The sequence below is a fragment of the Haliotis cracherodii genome, unplaced genomic scaffold (assembly GCF_022045235.1).
Source record: "Haliotis cracherodii isolate W230 unplaced genomic scaffold, xgHalCrac1.p SCAF_9, whole genome shotgun sequence".
NCBI lineage: Eukaryota > Metazoa > Mollusca > Gastropoda > Lepetellida > Haliotidae > Haliotis > Haliotis cracherodii.
The window spans coordinates 14,514,379-14,535,928 of record NW_027266343.1 but is presented as its reverse complement, the minus strand read 5'-3'; the positions used below and the strand labels follow the sequence as shown (position 1 = coordinate 14,535,928).

General features: G+C 41.6%; 1 protein-coding gene across 2 annotated transcripts in view; it reads right to left on the bottom strand.

Annotated features, from left to right (window-relative positions):
* LOC139452109 (coiled-coil domain-containing protein 186-like) overlaps window positions 1-21,550 on the bottom strand; it is a 40,786-nt gene that overhangs the window by 12,190 nt on the left and 7,046 nt on the right. For both annotated transcript variants that reach the window (XM_071233429.1, XM_071233430.1), the window contains exons 3-16: window positions 15,230-15,362; window positions 12,184-12,312; window positions 8,719-8,931; window positions 8,437-8,556; window positions 7,724-7,828; window positions 7,475-7,573; window positions 6,985-7,071; window positions 6,253-6,395; window positions 5,693-5,873; window positions 4,447-4,521; window positions 2,826-2,910; window positions 1,774-1,853; window positions 942-1,148; window positions 189-346 (exon numbers count right to left, since the gene is read on the bottom strand). In XM_071233429.1, the coding sequence (XP_071089530.1) occupies window positions 189-346; window positions 942-1,148; window positions 1,774-1,853; window positions 2,826-2,910; window positions 4,447-4,521; window positions 5,693-5,873; window positions 6,253-6,395; window positions 6,985-7,071; window positions 7,475-7,573; window positions 7,724-7,828; window positions 8,437-8,556; window positions 8,719-8,931; window positions 12,184-12,312; window positions 15,230-15,362 (1,815 nt within the window). The remainder of the gene's footprint in view (window positions 1-188; window positions 347-941; window positions 1,149-1,773; window positions 1,854-2,825; window positions 2,911-4,446; window positions 4,522-5,692; window positions 5,874-6,252; window positions 6,396-6,984; window positions 7,072-7,474; window positions 7,574-7,723; window positions 7,829-8,436; window positions 8,557-8,718; window positions 8,932-12,183; window positions 12,313-15,229; window positions 15,363-21,550) is intronic.

The window sequence follows — 21,550 nt, the reverse complement described above, 5'->3', positions numbered from 1 at the left end:
ACGTAATTTTTTAGGCAGACAATTATTTTTTTTCAACAGTCTGAAGCATTATTTTCAAGAATTTTAGGAGACATTTTATTTTTTAAATAAAATCATGGATACATCCTAATTGAGGGGCCCAAGCCATGTGTTGTGTCAGGCCATTGGGCAATGCAGGTGAACATCTGACCACATGGTTAGTGTCTCACCTGTTTTTCTTCTGTATCTCGTCCACCAACTGATGGATGTGGTCATCCAGGAACTCGAGCTTCTCATTCTTCCTGGCATGGGCCTTTTGCAATCGTACAATCCGCTCAATGAGGACCTGCTTGTCCACTTCCACCTGCTCCGTTATCACTGGGTACTCCTACAAAAGACAGCGACATCATTGCATGTTCCTACAATTAACATAGCGATACCATTAGATACTCCTACAACAGACGGCGATATCATTAGGTTTTCCTACAATTAACATAGCGATACCATTAGATACTCCTACAACAGACAGCGATATCATTAGGTTTTCCTACAATTAACATAACGATACCATTAGATACTCCTACAACAGACAGCGATATCATTAGGTTTTCCTACAATTAACATAGCGATACCATCAGATACTCCTACAACAGACAGCGATATCATTAGGTTTTCCTACAATTAACATAGCAATACCATTAGATACTCCTACAACAGACAGCGATATCATTAGGTTTTCCTACAATTAACATAGCGATACCATTAGATACTCCTACAACAGACAGCGATATCATTAGGTTTTCCTACAATTAACATAGCGATACCATTAGATACTCCTACAACAGACAGCGATATCATTAGGTTTTCCTACAATTAACATAGCGATACCATTAGATACTCCTACAACAGACGGCGATATCATTAGGTTATCCGACAAATGTGTGAGTGAGGCAGGTAACAGCCTTGGGTGGGTGTAGTGTTACCTGTTCATGGCTGGGGGCTCTAGAGTTGCTGTTCGAGCTGTGGTTGCTGTTAATGTTGGTATTGTTGTGAGCTGTGGCGTTATCTCCTAGGGTGTTGAGGGACCCGTTTGAGCTAGTGCGAGACCCCATGCTGGTTGTGTCCCGCTCTGCGTGGTTCTCATGGGCTTCTAGCTTCCTCCGAGCCTGCTGGAGCTGCCGCGTCAAGTCCTACACAGAACAAGCACCTGTACTCCACCGCATACAGTCAATACTAAGACATACTAATAGTGGATATCTAAAAGAAAATTCTAATGTTTCATGAAATTCAAACTAGAAATTATAAAAACAATTAAATATATATGTGCATCTGAATACACTACACACTTACCATGGTTACCAGTAAAAAAAAGTGAAACATTAACAGTCATTGTGGTCCTTGATATTTACATTCTTGTGTCCCTTTCTCTAGACTAAAATTTAGTCTCTGAAATCTTATATTACACAATATCCTTCTTGACTCTAAAAATAAAAAAATTCCCTATAGACCTAGCTTGAGCTGGCTAGACATGCTTTTGTATGCATTTCTAGATTATTATTTTTTCATAAAATAAATATATTCCACGGTCATGGTGCAGGACTACCCTTTCTCCTGCACATCCAGCACTCTTGTGCTTGTCGTATGAGGCAACTAAGTGGGATCAGGGTCTCAGTGACTTTGCAGGCTGTTCCTGGTAACTACTGGTTTGTCTTGTCCACACTAATCATCTACAGGCTGACTGGTATCATATTAACTGCAGCATGAAACAGTTGACAAAGACACACATACTTCACAGGGTGAGTGATGGGGGTGTACCTTGAGGTTGTTGACATGTTTCCGCTTCAACGTCCGCGTCAGGTCCTTCTCATCCTCCAGCTGCTGCTGGTAGTTGTCAACTGTAACACACAACAGGTGCTTGTATGTCAACTGTAACACACAACATGTGCTTGTATGTTAACTGTAACACACAACAGGTGCTTGTATGTCAACTGTAACACACAACAGGTGCTTGTATGTTAACTGTAACACACAACAGGTGCTTGTATGTCGACTGTAACACACAACAGGTGCTTGTATGTTAACTGTAACACACAACAGGTGCTTGTATGTCAACTAACACACAACAAGTGCTTGTATGTTAACTGTAACACACAACAGGTGCTTGTATGGCAACTAACATACAACAAGTGCTTGCATGTCAACTGTAACACACAACAGGTGCTTGCATGTCAACTGTAACACACAACAGGTGCTTGTATGTCAACTGTAACACACAACAAGTGCTTGTATGACAACTGTAACACATAAGACCTTGTATGTCAACTGTAACACACAACATGAGCTTGTATGTCAACTGTAACACATAAGACCTTGTATGTCAACTGTAACACACAACAGGTGCTTGTATGTTAACTGTAACACACAACAGGTGCTTGTATGTTAACTGTAACACACAACAGGTGCTTGTATGTCAACTAACACACAACAAGTGCTTGTATGTTAACTGTAACACAACAGGTGCTTGTATCTCAACTGTAACACACAAAAAGTGCTTGTATGGCAACTAACATACAACAAGTGCTTGCATGTCAACTGTAACACACAACAGGTGCTTGCATGTCAACTGTAACACACAGCAGGTGCTTGTATGTCAACTGTAACACAATAGGTGCTTGTATGTCAACGACAACACAGAACAGGTCCTTGTATGTCAAATGTAACACACAACAGGCGCTTGTACATCAATACTTGCTACTTGTCAAAATTGCCATGAGTTAAGCGCATCTGTTACAAGTGCATACATGTCTTCAACAAAATATTATTTCTGTATGTATACTTTCTGCCTTGTCAAAATATAAACCTCCTACCATGTTTTGTCTTCTCTTCCAGCTCTGCTCTGAGGGATTCCGTCTCTTCCTTCCTCTTCCTCTGTTCTGTGGTCCAATTATCCTCCTGAAAACACCCATTCATACTGAGGCACACACAACAGGACATTAACTCTTTCAACACTAGTCAACCAGAAGAGTTTACTGCTGGGACACCAAGTTCCCAGAGACTCTTGTGTGAGAGATGAAGGCAACATTTATCAAAGAAAATATCTGCTTGTAAAATATATTTGCTACTACATGTTATACACCATTTGAAAGGTCTGATCCTATGGTTTATAAATATGAAAGTTATGTTTTTCACATTATTTAAAATAATGCATTTACAACTTAATTAAGTTTGTTGTAAATAAAAAATGTAAGCTAACACGTTGTTAACATCCAGATTAAGGACCAAGGAAGCGAAAACTTGACGATTTTCGGCAAATATAAGATTCGATTCCACAAAATCCACTTACCTACTTCTGTTTTATTTTCATTGTTTACGTAATTGGAAAATCATTTTGAAAAAGAATTTTAAATAGTTTCTGTCATCGCCCATTTCCCGATAACAGCGGCTGTCCGCTCAGTAACATGAAGAAATACCCCCGTTTTCGAGGCTTCATATGAATAACACGTTCGTCGAAGAATGGCATATGACACATCGATGGAAAGCTTATTCCTTCATCTACACGCTCGTAAAATCGCCTGTTTTTTTTCCGTAGTTATAACAAGCGATTTCATTGGATTAAAATTGATTTCTAATGACGCTTTCTTGCCGAAATCTGCTACAAGTTTCGTGATTGGTCAATTTTGAGCATGGGACCTAAGGCAGCCAATCAAATTACAGCTGTGATACCAAGCTCGTGTTTGATAAATTTCAGTAGTTGGCGAAAGATTTTTGTTAAATTGTGTTATTTTGAACGTTTTAAGCAGAAAGTCACAATATATATTAAAAATATGGAACTTCGTGAATGTATCATGCTAGGTTATGAGCTGTGACAAAGATTTTTCATGCATATATTTTTGCATTAAACATCGTGTCCGAGCCAAGCATTCAAGGCGACGAAAGCCGAGATGTCATTTGACTTAAATTACACACAATCGCACGAAAAGATGGAAATAATAACTTAGATGTAAGTTTGATTACTTTTAGATATATTTTTGTTGATTTTATTTATTACTTTGTATAATATATTCAAAGATTTGTTCAAAACGTCTTTATTTTGCTCTTTGACATGTTCGATGTGGACCCGTTGTCGAAATGTGTGTCAGAGAACTTTATTTTCAATAACATCGCGGGAAATAGTGAATATTTTTTTAATTTATCAATAAAAAATTATAAATTGAAATGGAATACGTATTTCAGACATTGTGAAATGTGATAGATTTAATAAATGAATGATATTACAGGTAGGTCCATAAAAATATATACTATTTTGACGTGACTACGGCTTGGCCGGTTAACCGGCCTACGGTGTATGGGGACTCAATGTTTCTTGGCCGGAAAACCGGCCTACGGTGTTGAAAGAGTTAAGCAAGGGTCTGTGACTAACAACACATTAGCTTTCTCAAAATGTATATGAAATGTATGGAACAAGGAACTTCACAAACAGACACTCACAAAATCTTGGCCCCGAGTCTCCAGCTCTTGTATCTCCATCTTCCACTTCTCTGCCTCACTTGACAACGTCACAACCTGCCAACATTCAGAGATAAATGTCATCAAATGACTGAGTGAGTTTGGTTTTCTCCGCTTTTAGCGGTAATCCAGCAATATCACTGCAGGGGACACCAGAAATGGGCTTCACACATTGTACCCATGTGGGGAATTGTACCCTGGTCTTCGGCGTGACGAGTGACCCACTTTAACCACAGGGCTACTCCACTGGCCCAAATGTTATCAGAACTAAGAGTCAGCATAAGTGAGTGAGTGAGTTGGGTTTAACACCGCTTTTAACAGTATTCCAGTTATATCGCGGCGTGTCAGCTCAATGTGGGAGGAAAGCCCGAAGTGATGCAGGTCTCAGACATTTACCACTTCGGTGAAAACCTCGAGCACGGGTATGGTGCTGACTAACCTAGAAATATAATCGGGGCGAAGCGGGATTTGAATCCACAATCAGAGGTTTCTGGCGTGCCCATGGGATGCAACTCTGCACAGCGAATCGCGGCACCTTAGACGACTGGGCCACCCGTGCCCCCAAGAGTAAGCATAAGAAATACAGATGTTGTCACTCTCCCATCCAGTCAACCTTACAATCATCTCCGTTACTGTTCAGGCTTATGTCAGTAACACACACAATGCTAATGAGCCATGAGTATACAGTAACATAACATAGTTGAGATGAAACGGTGTTTAATGTCATGTTCAGGTTTATTTCACTGATATAGCAATGTGCATGCCATGCTGCAGGTTGACAACAATACCCATTCAGACTCCTAGCTGACCGGTCCTTGTTTTATCCCTTTAATGCAAAGCGCCAGGCAGGGTACCAACAAGTACCATCTTTTGCTATGATGCCGCCAGGGGACGGAGCCAGTACCACCATCCTTCCTCTCTCCGGGAAGACACTCTATCCACTACACCAATCCACATAGGCCGCCCCTTATACTATAAGCAGGATTTCTGTTATCTTACATCTGACATCTAAAGACATGAATGTTTTTTAAGGAAAACAACTTGTTAAGGGTTTGTGTAAATATTTCTGTTACTTCTTCTACGTTCATCATTGTGTTTCATACTTTTTGCCTTGCTAAAAATATAAATCTTCATGTCTGTGAACTTCAAAATGCCAAACAAAGACAGCATTTGCTGTGCTACACACAATCCCAGCATGCACCATTCTGGTGAAATCACGAGGCCCCACCTGGTTAGTGAGGTTGGTGTTGTCAGACTGTAGCTTGGCATTCTTCCGACTCAGTTTCTCGGTGAGGTCAAGGAGCTCGGACTCGCGACGACGGCACCCCTCCATGTCCTGCTGGAGGTCCTTGTTGGTCACCATGAGGTCGGTGATGTCCCGGTCCAACGTCTTGATCATGTCCTGGGCCCTGGGAGCACACAGTGAGTGAGTGAGTGAGTGAGTGAGGGAGTCAGTGAGTCAGTGAGTCAGTATCAAACTGCTTTCAACAGTATTATAGTTATATCCAAGGATGAGCTTCATGTAGGGCACTTGATGCAGGTCTTTGGTAAAACCCACAAGCACAGCTAGTGCTGACAAACCTAGAAACATAATCAGGGCAAACCTGGGATTCAAACTCACAATCATAGTTTTCTGGTATGCCTAAGGGAAGCAACTCTGCACAGTGAATTGTTTTACCCTATACGATTGGGCACCATGTGCATAAATGTATTTAATGTGACCACTTTGGTGTGTCCGTTGCCTCCTGCCCTCCACTAACAATAGGAGTACAAAGGTGCACCCCTGACCTGCTGAAGTCATCTTGCAGCTGCCCCATGCCGGAGGTCTTGGTGTGGAGGTCGCGGTTCTCCTCCTTCTGCTGCTGCATGATGCCCTGGAACTGGGTCAGCATGTCCTGCTTCTGGTGTCGCTCCTCCTCCAGACCTCGCAGCTGCAACCACACACACATTTACCACAGAAACATCCAGGCACATGGTCACCATGGTAACAACCACATAGTTACCATGGCAACAACCAGGCATATGATAACTACGATAACAACAAGGCAGTTACCATGGCAACAACTGGGTACATGGTTACACTGGTAACAATCATGCAGTTACCATGGCAACAATCGGGCACATAGTTACCACAGCAACAACCAGGTACATGGTTACCATGGTAAGAATCATGCATGTGGTAAAGAACAGCATCAACCAGATAAACCTTTACTGCAGCAACATTGAGAGGATACACCATGGCCAAACAGTGATGCTTACTTGGTAAATATGATAACCATATCAAGATCATATGAAGGATTACAAATTAGTAAGACATTTCCAGTTGTTGTTATCTTAGAGATGTATCTTAACACTGAAATGAAAATGTTTGTAGTGTGTGTTTTTGTGTGTTGTGTGGTGTGGTGTGGTGTGGTGTGGTGTGTGTGTGTGTGTGTATGAGTGGTGTGTGTGTATTGTGTATGGACCTAGAAGTCTGGCGAGATGAGTGTGTGTGGACGTCTGCTAGTAGTGTCTGCTCACCTTGTCCCGGATTGTGATCAACTCCTCCAGGCTGTCCTTGTGCTTCACCTTGAGAGACTCCAGCTCCCGGCTGGTCATCTGGTACAACTGCAACATGAACACCAGTCCCCATCATTGTGCAGGTCATATAAACATGACAAGTGGATGACCCTTCGCCATGGTGATAAAATTTTCTTTGGGTTTCACTGTCTTTACATTTGTTCTATGAATGTCAGATTTTTACAGAAGAATTATCTTTCCTAGCAAAAACATTGCCACCATGGTTGCTTACAAGCTCAATTCATTTCTCAACCAACTGGAGGAAAACAATGAAAGCCTTGCAAAACAGGCTTTTCATTTTAATGTCAATGAGTTTGCCTCTATATCTATATCTTTTGATGCCTGTCAAACATATCATTTGATTTCAACTTCAGTCAGGTTAAAAAATAATAACATTCAGCCAGGACAATTCAGTCATCTTAGTGATATCAATTCAAGACTAAGTGCCCACCTCCTCGCGGTCATCTCGCTCCTGGCGCTGGATGATCAGCTCCGTCTCCTTCACCTTCAGCTCCTTGTCCAGGGAGTTGGACTTGATCTCCTCCGACTCCTGCAAAAGTCACACAGTCTGTCTGTGATATCTAAGCAATATCACTGGCTGCTGCAAATAATCTATTCCAGGCTGACCGACCCCTAGGATGGCTTTGTGAGCCATGTTCCAGCAAAAGAATTAGTGTCAAGAGTCGCAGCGATAGCTCACCTGGTACGTCTTGATCATGGCCTGACAGTCTCGTCGAATCTGCATCGTCTCCTCCTTGGCCTCCTTCAGTTTAAAGTTGGTCTTTTCCAGAGTGGCCTTTGTTTCCTGGAGGGGAGTAAGTGAGTGAGTTGAATTTATGATGATATAAACAATTTTCCAGGCGCAATGCTAATCCATCCCCCAAATCATAGAAAACAGGATAGAGTCTGTGTGTGCATAGCATCCAATTTCCTGAACACTGTCTGTACTGTTGGTGGTGTCCACTGATTGATTCATGTCTATTGCATCTATATGTTAATTTGTTTTTGTTTCTGCAAAATCCTCCAACAGTACAATAGAATCTTAAAGTGCAAACACAAGATTGAGCAAAGATCGTCTTTACTTGTTTTGCTTGATTGTTTGTTAGTAATATTCCAGTTATATGACGGCAGTCTGTAAATAATCAAGTCTGGACCAGACAATCCAGTGATTGACATCATGAGGATCAATCCACACAATTAGGATACAATGACATGCATCAACCAAGTCAAAGAGCCTGGCCAGCCGATCCCATTAGTCGCCTCTTACGACAAACATAGTCGCCTGTTACAGCAAGCATGGGCTGCTGAAGACCTTTCTCCTACAGGTCTTCATGGGTCTTATTGTCTCTAGTGTCATACAAGAGTATATGTACAAATACAACATTGTCTTCATAGGCTGGTGAAGCTGCTTACCTTGTGAGAATCCAGCTCTGCCCTCAGTTTGTTCTGTGCCCACTTGATTCTCACATCGGCAGATGACAACGCCTCCCTCATCTTCTCTATCTCCTTCAGCGCCTGCGTCAACTCCGACGACTGCAAACACATTAGGTGTTCAATGAATTAGATGTTGTTTTTTCATTGAAACGCCAAACCTTTGATAATGGTCCAAACATAACAAAACATTTAGTGAGTCGAGCAATATTCCCGCTGCATGCCATGAATCAAGGACCAATGCTGTACCCAGGAGCTACCCACCTTGGCCTCCATGTCTGCCACTGCTCTGTGCTTGTCTATCTTGACAGCCTTCACCTTGCTGACCATTGACTCTCGGTCCTTTGCAGATTCTCTGATCTTTGTTTCCAGCTTCTCCACCGTCTTCCGACATTCGATGTTCTTCTGTTCTGACTCTGCGTACTTGACAACCATGGCGTCCTTCTCTCGAACACATTCTTCATACATCTTTGTAACCTGAACAGATAGTGTCATATTCATGATAATAGGTACAGCTATCCTGTCATTCTTCTTTGGGAGACAAATTTTTTGACATCCCTTTTGGAACAATTGTTAATATGAAGGACACAATAGGATGTTCTCATACTAAAATAATAACTTAGCTGTTCAATAATCTTTTGATCGACTTTATTCAGGGTTAGCAATTAATTTATATTTTCACTAGTCTGCAAAATTGATCTGATACAGTTGTAGTCCACAAGGAAATGTCACTAGTCCTGCTACAGAGTTGCCATCTACCTAATGGTGAAAGTAGTAGTCCACAAGGAAATGTCACTAGTCCTGCTACAGAGTGGCCATCTACCTTATGGTAAAAGTGGCAGTCTACAAGGAAATGTCACTAGTCCTGCTACAGAGTTGCCATCTACCTAATGGTAAAAGTGGTAGTCCACAAGGAAATGTCACTAGTCCTGCTAGAGTAGCCATCTACCTAATGGTGAAAGTGGTAGTCCACAAGGAGTGAGTGAGTCAGTGAGTGAGTATGGTTTTATGCCGCTTTTAGCAATATTCCAGCAATATCACAGCGGAGGAAGTCTACAAGCAAATGTCACTAGTCCTGCTTCAGAGTTGCCATCTACCTAATGGTGAAAGTGGTAGTCCTCAAGGAAATGTCACTAGTCCTGCTACAGAGTTGCCATCTACCTAATGGTGAAAGTAGTAGTCCACAAGGAAATGTCACTAGTCCTGCTACAGAGTGGCCATCTACCTTATGGTAAAAGTGGCAGTCTACAAGGAAATGTCACTAGTCCTGCTACAGAGTTGCCATCTACCTAATGGTAAAAGTGGTAGTCCACAAGGAAATGTCACTAGTCCTGCTAGAGTAGCCATCTACCTAATGGTGAAAGTGGTAGTCCACAAGGAGTGAGTGAGTCAGTGAGTGAGTATGGTTTTATGCCGCTTTTAGCAATATTCCAGCAATATCACAGCGGAGGAAGTCTACAAGCAAATGTCACTAGTCCTGCTTCAGAGTTGCCATCTACCTAATGGTGAAAGTGGTAGTCCTCAAGGAAATGTCACTAGTCCTGCTACAGAGTTGCCATCTACCTAATGGTGAAAGTGGTAGTCCACAAGGAAATGTCACTAGTCCTGCTACAAAGATGCCATCTACATAATGGTGAAAGTGGTAGTCCACAAGGAAATGTCACTAGTCCTGCTACAAAGATGCCATCTACATAATGGTGAAAGTGGTAGTCCACAAGGAAATGTCACTAGTCCTGCTACAGAGTTGCCATCTACCTAATGATGAAAGTGGCTGTCCACAAGGAAATGTCACTAGTCCTGCTACAAAGTGGCCATCTACCTAATGGTGAAAGTGGTAGTCCACAAGGAAATGTCACTAGTCCTGCTACAAAGATGCCATCTACATAATGGTAAAAGTGGTAGTCCTCAAGGAAATGTCACTAGTCCTGCTACAAAGTGGCCATCTACCTAATGATGAAAGTGGCTGTCCACAAGGAAATGTCACTAGTCCTGCTACAAAGTGGCCATCTACCTAATGGTGAAAGTGGTAGTCCACAAGGAAATGTCACTAGTCCTGCTACAAAGCAGCCATCTATCTAATGGTGAAAGTGGTAGTCCACAAGGAAATGTCACTAGTCCTCCTTGAGTGGCCATCTACCTAATGGTGAAAGTGGTAGTCCACAAGGAAATGTCACTAGTCCTGCTACAGAGTTGCCATCTACCTAATGGTGAAAGTGGTAGTCCACAAGGAAATGTCACTAGTCCTGCTACAAAGTGGCCATCTACCTAATGGTGAAAGTGGCTGTCCACAAGGAAATGTCACTAGTCCTGCTACAGAGTTGCCATCTACCTAATGGTGAAAGTGGTAGTCCACAAGGAAATGTCACTAGTCCTGCTACAAAGTGGCCATCTACCTAATGATGAAAGTGGCTGTCCACAAGGAAATGTCACTAGTCCTGCTACAAAGTGGCCATCTACCTAATGGTGAAAGTGGTAGTCCACAAGGAAATGTCACTAGTCCTGCTACAAAGCGGCCATCTATCTAATGGTGAAAGTGGTAGTCCACAAGGAAATGTCACTAGTCCTCCTTGAGTGGCCATCTACCTTATGGTGAAAGTGGTAGTCCACAAGGAAATGTCACTAGTCCTGCTACAGAGTTGCCATCTATCTAATGGTGAAAGTGGTAGTCCACAAGGAAATGTCACTAGTCCTGCTACAGAGTTGCCATCTACCTAATGGTGAAAGTGGTAGTCCACAAGGAAATGTCACTAGTCCTGCTACAAAGTGGCCATCTACCTAATGGTGAAAGTGGCTGTCCACAAGGAAATGTCACTAGTCCTGCTACAGAGTTGCCATCTACCTAATGGTGAAAGTGGTAGTCCACAAGGAAATGTCACTAGTCCTGCTACAAAGTGGCCATCTACCTAATGGTGAAAGTGGTAGTCCACAAGGAAATGTCACTAGTCCTGCTTCAGAGTTGCCATCTATCTAATGGTGAAAGTGGTAGTCCACAAGGAAATGTCACTAGTCCTGCTACAGAGTTGCCATCTATCTAATGGTGAAAGTGGTAGTCCACAAGGAAATGTCACTAGTCCTCCTTGAGTGGCCATCTACCTTATGGTGAAAGTGGTAGTCCACAAGGAAATGTCACTAGTCCTGCTACAGAGTTGCCATCTATCTAATGGTGAAAGTGGTAGTCCTCAAGGAAATGTCACTAGTCCTGCTACAAAGTGGCCATCTACCTAATGGTGAAAGTGGTAGTCCACAAGGAAATGTCACTAGTCCTGCTACAGAGTTGCCATCTATCTAATGGTGAAAGTGGTAGTCCTCAAGGGAATGCTCCAGAACCATGCGTAATCAACCATTTGGACTACCAAATCAGGAGATTGCTTGAAGTCTACAAAAGAAGGGCTCGATTCCGGACATGGGTACAATGTGTAAAGCCCATTTCTGGTGTCCCCCGCCGTGATATTGCTGGAATATTGCTAAAAGTGGCATAAAACCATACTCACTCACTCACTGCGAAAGAATGGAGACAGACACATTACTCAGACACAGCTATGACAGCTATTATGCATGCCATTTCTGTACGATCTGATATGAGCGAGGTGACACAACACAACCATCCCATCCTAATGTTTGTCTGCTCTAACAACAAGCATGAGGCAATGGGAACCTTTCTGCTCTGTAATCCACACGGGGAATTATAAGGAATAACACCCAGATATATGTCCACAATGTCACACTGACCTGGTCAACCCTGACCTTGAGTTCATTCTGCAGTGTGGACACTGCCCTCTTGGCAGCATAATCGTGGGAGGACAGCTTGTCCTTGAGGCCTCGCATCTCATTCTGCTGCTGCGCTATAGTGTACTCCAGCTGAAACATGGGACAGGTGTACTTAATTCATTTCTGGTATACATGTGACATATATAGAGGTTATCACGCGAGTGTGTTTGGGGATTGTAAATATCCTGCATTAGGAATAAACATTATATTTAGCGAGCCTTGGCGAGCTAAATACATAGTGTTTATTCCTAATACAGGATATTTACCATCCACAAACACAGAAGCGTGATAACCTCTTTATCATATAATGTCCTTCTATAATTCTGTGCTTGAAAATCGCTTTCCCTCTCTCACAAACATTACCTAAACATTGCAAGTTTTCCTGGAATGCGCGCATTAATATTTATTACGTCACAGGGTAAGTGATGTGTCAGTCGGACAGTGACAGTAGCCAATAAAGTTCCAACTGAAATCTGTTTCTTATACAGTGGCGAAGCAACATATACGCAAAACAACAATTGGTTTTACTTGCATTTCGCGGTAATCCATCGGTCTGCCCGCTAGAGTAACTGCCCTTTGTCAAAGGGAAGCTACTCTAACCCTAGTCTTTGGGACGTCACGGCCACGTGAACTCAGACGTTGTTGACAGTCTGTCTGTCCTGTTATAACGTTAAGAAGTGCAATCGGATGTGCACACAGCGACATAACAAAACAAGGTAACAATTCAAACATATTTCGGCCAAATCCAAATATTTTAATTTGTGGAAAAGGTTTCAAGCCGCAGAGGTCTACAAGCACTGATATGGCTACTGATCCCGCTTGGCTAGGCCTAGTGCCCTCGCAAAATGTTGCCAAAACTTATAAAATGCCTTAGCGACGTCACAGTTAGACACTGATTTTTAAGTATATTAGGCTGTTCTTTTGATACTGATAGCAAGTATCTCTGTAGTTTTTCAGATTCCCGATGGTTAATTCTGACTCGATTGCAGAATGACAAGGGCGACGCCATGTTTGTTTATAAACACTGACCTTTGATATTTGCATCTGTATCCGCATATGACCCCAACGGATATCGTTTTTATCCGTAGGCTTTATCCTGCCGAGAAACCTACCCATTATATGATAAAACTCAATATCGTGTTATAAGCAATACATGTATTACATCCCTTTCATGTACTCATGATAATAAGTTAATGCTCAGTTAGTGGGAAATGGAGGGGCCCAGTATATCTTATAAACACAAGCTAACACAAGAAATGCTGAACTTGGACCTCTCCCCTGTATCTAGCCATCATTGAGCATATGGCCCAATCACCCTTTGTCCAACACCCACTCCCCTTTATCTAGCCAACATTGAACATATGGCCCAACCTTCTGATGTCCAACACCCTCTCCCTGTATCTAGCCATCACTCAACATATGGCCCAACCTTCTGATGTCCAACAGGATGCAGACTAGAACCTCTCTTCTGTATGTAGCATTCATTGAAAATATGGCCAAATCACCCTATGTCCAACACCCAACCCCTTTATCTAGCCAACATTGAACATATGGTCCAATCCCCTGATGTCTAACACTCTCTCCCTGTATCTAGCCATCACTCAACATATGGCCCAATCTTCTGATGTCCAACAGGATGCAGACTAGAACCTCTCCTCTGTATGTAGCATTCATTGAACATATGGCCAAATCACCCTATGTCCAACACCCAACCCCTTTATCTAGCCACCATTGAACATATGGCCCAACCCCCTGATGTGTAACACCCTCTCTGTATCTAGCCATCACTCAACATATGGCCCAACCTTCTGATGTCCAACAGGATGCTGACTTGTGCGAGGAGACACAACAATATCGTCTCTGTATGCCACATATTCTATATCTCTGTATCCTGTACAGGGGGAAATACCAGGCCTCACTGACCTAGACTGATATACAGCGTTCAGTTCTTGGGTCATGACTCAGGAAAAAGACGAACATAGTGAAAACACTGAACCAAGATGGTTCAACAGACATGATGGAGGCACTACGTTTTCACCCTATGTGAACTATTACCTTTGACAGGGTGTAAACTGAAACACTGACTTGTCTTATACAATAAACATGATAAATATAAGTAATCATTCAACATATTCAGTTCACACATACAGAGGTATTATTAATTAGGGATAAATATTATGAGTTTTCAGATTTGCAGAGGTCAACTGCAAAAATGTCTTGAAATATACTCAATAAGCAAGATGCACCTAAAATCTCAAAATATAATTTCATGTTCTTCGACATTGTAGAATACAAAAGTTATCTGGCTTGCAGATTTTAGAAAACATATAATCAAACTGAGCTGAATGGCAAATTAAAGGTTTTATCAAATTTGGGAATGAGTAAAATACGGATAAAGAAAACTATTCAATCGCAGTGAAAAGTCAGAACAATTTACTTGATCTAATCTCATGTAACACATGTTTTTCAACCATTCAAACTGCATGAAACTCTACCATTCATTTCAGAATTGATTATTGATCAGATAATCGCTAAAATGCACATGTACAAATATTTACATATGATCATTCTAAACATATGGGTAACATAGCCCTTTATCATACCTCCATGTCAGAATGATGAGATCTGATTGGTCCCAGTGATCTTGATAAAATACTATGTAACGTGCCTTGGAGGGTAATATATTTCTCAGTGGGGGAATAAATCTCTTATACCCCGCCACGACCAAGTCAGGCTGCAGATGGATTTCTGAGAGGCAGAATAAATCCCTAATAAACCTCTTCAAAGCAAAAAACCACACGCTCCCCCCCCCCCCGCCCAATGGAAGTCACGTGACATAAGACAAGTTAATCTCATCTTAATCGAACAGTTGTTTTCTATCAATTTTGAATTTGTGGCAGGATCCTCAGGTTACATGGAGTTTTATGTGTCCCTTGTTAGTGATGTACCCCTCGTGATCCTGCTACAACATATGGGTAATATAGCCCTGTATGCTGGGTAGACCTACCTCCTTTATCTGGGGCAGGTAGTAGTCGTCGGGGTTGCGAGTCTTCAAGGCCTGCACCTGTCTCAGGTAGGAGTCCCTTTCCTTTACCGTCGTCGCCAATGCCTCAACTTGCTGCTGCTTCTCTGAGTGTAGTCTACAACACAATAGCGTAACCATGGTAACAGTGTAACCTACAACACAATTGAGTTACCAAGGTAATAGTTTGATCTACAACATGACAGTGTACACATGATGTAACAATGGTAACAATGTTAACAGTATGACCTGTGTACTCTGTCAGACAGTGTAACCATGGTAACAGTGTAGTCTACAACATCACAGTGTAACCATGTTAACAATGTAAACATATCACCAGTGTAATCTATGAAACTTTAACCATGGTAACATTGTAATATACAACATGACAGTGTAACCATGGTAACAATGTAAACGGTATCACCAGTGTAATCTATGAGTGTAACTACGGTTACAAGGTAACCTACAACACCACTCTCCTACCCAGAGTTCCATGCAGCCGGCAGCCGGCCAGCATAGTGCCTCTGCCACAGGCCAGCGCCATGTGACGATTCGTCTTTCACAGTCCATTCAAGATATTGAATATGCTTTTCATCCGTTTCATGTATGACAAGTCAACACATTTTCATAAACAAATGTCAAAGAATGGTTACGGTTCATTTAGAAAGTATCCTAATACGTGAAAATCTATTTGTTTTTGCGTAGTTATCCTTTCTTTACATTGGTTGTAAGGCTTCATGTGCTGTCATCGAAGTCAAAACGGAGAGCTGGCGATACGGTCACTTTGATGCATAAATATATATTGTCATCATGGTCATGCAAGTCACTGTCGCAGTTGTAGTAGCATATCTATATAATTATGCAAAACAATATGTTCAGCGACCCCAAATACTTGCATTAATCCGTTCTACATTGATTTCTAAAAAAGCGTGTTAGTTTACAAACAAGAGAAAAGTCCGGTCACGTGATATGCAAACTAGCCTGTGGCAGTGGTGTTATGCTGAGTCACCACTGCGCCGGAGTTCGCTACAACACGACAGTGTAAACTGTAACACGACTGTTATCTACAAAACAACCGTGTAACCATGGTAACTGTGTAACCTGCAACAGCATTCATCATTGCTCCCTTACACATGTTTGTCTGTGTGCAGTCTGTGTGCGGTCTGTGTGCGGTCTGTGTGCAGTCTGTGTGCTGTCTGTGTGCAGTCTGTGTGCAGTCTGTGTGCAGTCTGTGTGCGGTCTGTGTGCTGTCTGTGTGCAGTCTGTGTGCAGTCTGTGTGCAGTCTGTGTGCGGTCTGTGTGCTGTCTGTGTGCAGTCTGTGTGCAGTCTGTGTGCAGTCTGTGTGCGGTCTGTGTGCAGTCTGTGTGCAGTCTTGTCAGCTGCAAGTCGAATATACCCCCACACCCTATATATCTGGTACCATCCGGTACACTCCATGTGTACATGACGAAGCTATTGATTCCAACAGTCTCTTTGCTTCTTTATTGCATGTACATGGGTCAGTACTATACCATTCGTCACTTTCACAATCTCTTCACTGAACTTAAAATTTGCCTAAATACTTGTCAATCAGGTTAATCCACACTTTTGTTGTTGACATTTTTTATTCCTTTCAATGGTTAATCCACACTTGCTTGAGAACGATGTTAGAACCTACACTGAAACGTCGCTCTTAATTGTAATAAAGAAGTTGTTTATCCATAAATTCTTATCTTTACTTAGTACTCCAACTTCTAAATGCTTATCAACATGATCAAAGAAGTCACACAACTTTGTAAAGTGAAACCAAGATAACCCATGTAATTAACCGTACCCTTGTTTACACTCATTGATGTCATGTCTGCTATACTCCAGGTTTCTATTTCCCTTGAGCTCCTTGACTTGACACGTATGATGGACAATCATTAAATCACCAGACATTTGGTCATGCTTTATGTTAAACATTTCCGAACACACTGCACTCGTATTCCCCAATGAAGTGACCTAAATTGTGAAATGCATATAAACATATTATCTTTGCATGAACACATTCTCCCTATCCTGTTTGTGTTTATTTTACACATGTTGATCTTGCCTAAAAAGTTACATATGTTATTGTTAAGGAAACATCTGTTGCATTTGCGACTTCATTATATCACAAATGCAGCGATACGATGAATGCCGCGGTACCACGAGGTCCGAGTATACACGGAATATGTCAGAAATAACATGAAGAAAATGGCAATAACTGGTCGCTAGCTTCGACGTGTACACTTTCAAGTGTATCCAGTCCAGAATGACATGTTGACATGTTTTAACTGTTCGAAAATAGGGTATGTGAAAATAGGAAGGCGGATGCCTCAATGCACACGCGACCCGCCAGTCACGACCTTGGATGGATTGTGGTCCCTCTCGGCAGTGGATGATTTTACATAGCGCTTTAATTACTTTCGCGGAGGTCGCGGCTGACAGCACAGCCATGGTGATTGAATTAATTAGTATTAAGTGTTTCACTGAGTACTGCTGACAGCACCCGTCTCGTGTACACGTTACGTCTGCGACTGTATATTGTGCCAAACATTCTTTTTTATCCTATCACTAAAGAGTGAGTGAAAATCAAATTAACACAAAACACAGCAATATTCCAGCTATCTCACATCTGTGAGAGTCCGAGCTAGTCACCATGGTCACCCAAGTGGTTGACAGCATGACCAAGATTGAAACAAAGACAGTCAGGTCACACATGAACCGCCTGAGTGAGAAAAAGTTGTTTTATGCCACAGCCCACAATATTCGAGCAATATTACCATAACTACAGAGGCCTGTAAATAATGATGTTTTGTTGAAACAAAACATTAACCACTTTAAACCCAACACCCTAATGCAGTAGCATGAGTCCACACTTTAACCACCCAACACCCAAACAGGGGTTGATTTAAGTTTAACAACAAATTTGTTCGAAGCCAGCGGGTCTTGCTCCTTTTAAAAGTTACTTGCCCTTCTCCAAACTAACTGGCCTACATCTAAATGGTGGAGGCCTTGAAGTGGCCGAACCTGAGATCGCCTAACCACCTAGCAGGGCCCTGAAAATTTTAGAACTCCTCACCCCTGTAACGCTTTTTCCTGATAAAATCTTGGCTTCCATTTGCCTCAATCTGTAGTGATTTATGAGCAAATAAAGATGCTGTTCTACACATCATTACAAAATGGCATATATGATTGACATATATCTCTGTTTGAGTTAACTATCTCACACGACATCATCCCCCATAAATGTTTTCTCATTGAAATTACATTATTCACGAGTAGTGTCCAATTAAAATAAACGTACATCGAGAATGGGTGAAATTTTGTCTTTGAAAGGCATTTAGATGTGATACACATAAGCATGATCATGCTACAGTAACAGGCATTATCATGATTATCACATAAATCTGTGCAACTCGCCAGTCTGAGTACACATGGTGCCAGATATCCCGCTGGGCTATGGTAACATTTGTGTCAACATCAATATCTGCCACCCTCCATGTTTGTGTTTTTGCAGTATTTCATCACAACAATCAGAGTGTTTGCACTTCTCATTGATCAGACAGCCAAATCAATACTGTCAGGGCTCCTGACAGAACATAAAGGTTGAAGCACAACAGTTGAATTCATTTACCTATCATGCACCAACATGTATACCAGCTTACTTCCCTGTACTTGTGTATTGACCGAATAAACAGGATAATTTTCATTAGCAATGTTTGAAACACGTAGATTGTTTTAAGAAGTCAGTCATGTTTCACAAATATTTTTCACAGAATTTTTTTTCTAATAATGGAAAGCAGTAACCACCCATTTTGCTTCATAACTGCCACAAGGTTACTTACTTACTTACTTTGGAGATTTAACGTGCGCTTTCCGACTGATGCGTATTTCGCACACGGGCCCGGCCAGGCCATTTAATGTGTTTCCGAAAGGGGCGAGGGTGGTCTGTGCAACCCAAGAGGGGGCTTTAGGGGTTGCTTATATAGAATTTGGGAATTTTGAGATTTGGAATAGATGCTGATGGGGTTGGGGAGGAGAACTAAGGGAGCTGGGTATGGTGGATGATTGTTTGTTTATGTGATTTTGATTTGGTAGGTTATTATGGTTTTAGATGCGTTTTATTAGTTCCGTTTTTATTAAGAATACGCCTAAGGCCTTGAAGTTTTCTAGTTTATTTTGTGGGTTTAGTATTGCTTCTAGAGTGAGAGCCTTGTTTAGATTGAGGGTGGTTTGTAATGCGGTTCGATGTGTTAGGTAGTGTGTGCAGTGGATGAGTGCGTGTTCTGGGGTTTCTGGTTGTTTGCAGTGTGGGCAGTTACCTGTAGTGTGTTTTTTAAATTTTTTTAGGTGGTTATTTAGGTTGGTGTGTCCTGTTTGGAGTTTAGTGATTACTCTGTCGATTTTTTTTGATGGATGGAGAATTTTTGGTTTGGTTAGTGGTTTGCTGAGCACTCTTTTGATTTTGCTATTTGAGTTTAGATATAGGTTATGCCATTTTTTTGTGATTTTTTGTTTGTTTACACTTTTAATTTCTGATTTTGAGATGGGTAAGTTTAAGCTTATTTCTGGGATTTTAAGGGATAGTTTAGCTGCTTTATCGGCGTTTTCATTACCGTATATTCCTACGTGGGCGGGTATCCACAAGAAGGTTATTTGTTTGCCTGCTTTTGTTAGGTCGTTGGAGCTTTTAAGTATTTGATTTATTAATTTAGGTCGGTTTTTGGTATTTTTGTTTTGGAGGGCTTGTAGTCCACTTAGGGAGTCAGTAAGTATTAGGATTTTTTGGTTGTTTTTGGATTCTTGATTGTGGAGGGCTGAGGCCATGCCCATTAGTTCGGCCGTGAATATTGATTGGTTATTTGGGAGTCGGAAGGATTGTGTGGTTTTAGTTGGTTGTGTGGTATGGACTCCGAAACCCGTGTGTTTGGAGGTCGGATCTGAGGATCCGTCCGTGTAAATGTGACACCAATTTGGCCAATGTTTGTGTATGTATGCTAGTGTGGTAGTTTTAGCTATGTTTGGGTCGGTTTGTTTATTTATTTGGCTAGCTAGTGTTGTGTCTATTTTGGGTATTTTAAGTTTAGGGGTGAAGATATTTGATTGTTTGCAGTTTTGTTTAAGATTTTTAATTTGGTGTTCATTTAGGTAGTTTGTTATTCTTTGGGATATTGGGGTAAGTAATGGGTGTTTACGAGCTAGAGCTTGGTTTTTAGGGCTGATGTTTTGGTTTATTAAGTTTTGGATGAGAGGGTTTGATTGGGACGCGGCCCAGAAATTTAAGCTGAGCTGTTCCCTGCGTAGACTTAGTGGCATTTCTCCTGTTAAGGCCTGAAGTGAGGTGTAGGAGGTGCCATGTTGGGTGCGTGTAATGAGTTTGAGAGCCTGATATTGTATTGAGTCAAGTTTTTTGGATAGAGAGTTGTTTAGGGTGTTGTATATGGCGCAGCCGTAGTCTAGTTTTGATCTAATTAGGGATATGTAGAGAGAGAGGAGAGTATCTTTGGAGGCTCCCCAGTTAGAGCCAGTTAGGCATCTTAGGGTGTTTAGGTCTTTACTGCATTTAGTTGTTAGGTTTTGGATGTGAGTATCCCAGGTGAGATGTTCATCGAAAATAAGTCCTAAGAATTTGGTTTGTTTTTGAAATTTGATTGTTTGGTTGTTTAGCTGGAGGATTGGGGAGGCGGGTTTCATGTTTTTATGTTTGAATACTATTCCTGTTGTTTTTTCTGAGTTAAGGGAGAAGCCCCATTTGTCAGCCCATTGTTGTATTTTATTAAGAGATTTTTGGAGTAGATTTGTGGCCACAAGGTAACTTCAACATTGTTTAAAACATGAAGCAGTGTTAAAGATCTAAAATGTTTCAAAGACAAAGAAAACTGGCGACAAGGAAAACTACAAGAAGCCATTGACATCAGAAGACACCAGGAAACATATCTGCCTCGTGCTTGGGACTTTTTGTTTGATCTGTGTTGATCTCTGCCGGTGCTAATTACCTAGCTGGCTTCAATTTGCTCTTTGCTGTCCATTCTTTCACCTATCAGTGCTAACTACCCCTGCCTCCCGTTTGCCCGGTGTCCATTACCTATAACCATGATTACTTATCTATGATAACTTAAATACTGGCTTCCATACCATGAGCCCTAATTACTGCAAAGTGTTGGCTTCCAGTGTCTTTTGATGATCACCTATTAGCGCCAATCATCTGTTGGTTTCCCTTGTTAGATCCTACCCTTTGTTAGCTTATCAATTTTGATGTCCTGACCTTACATGTACATATATATATATATGCTCTCTGC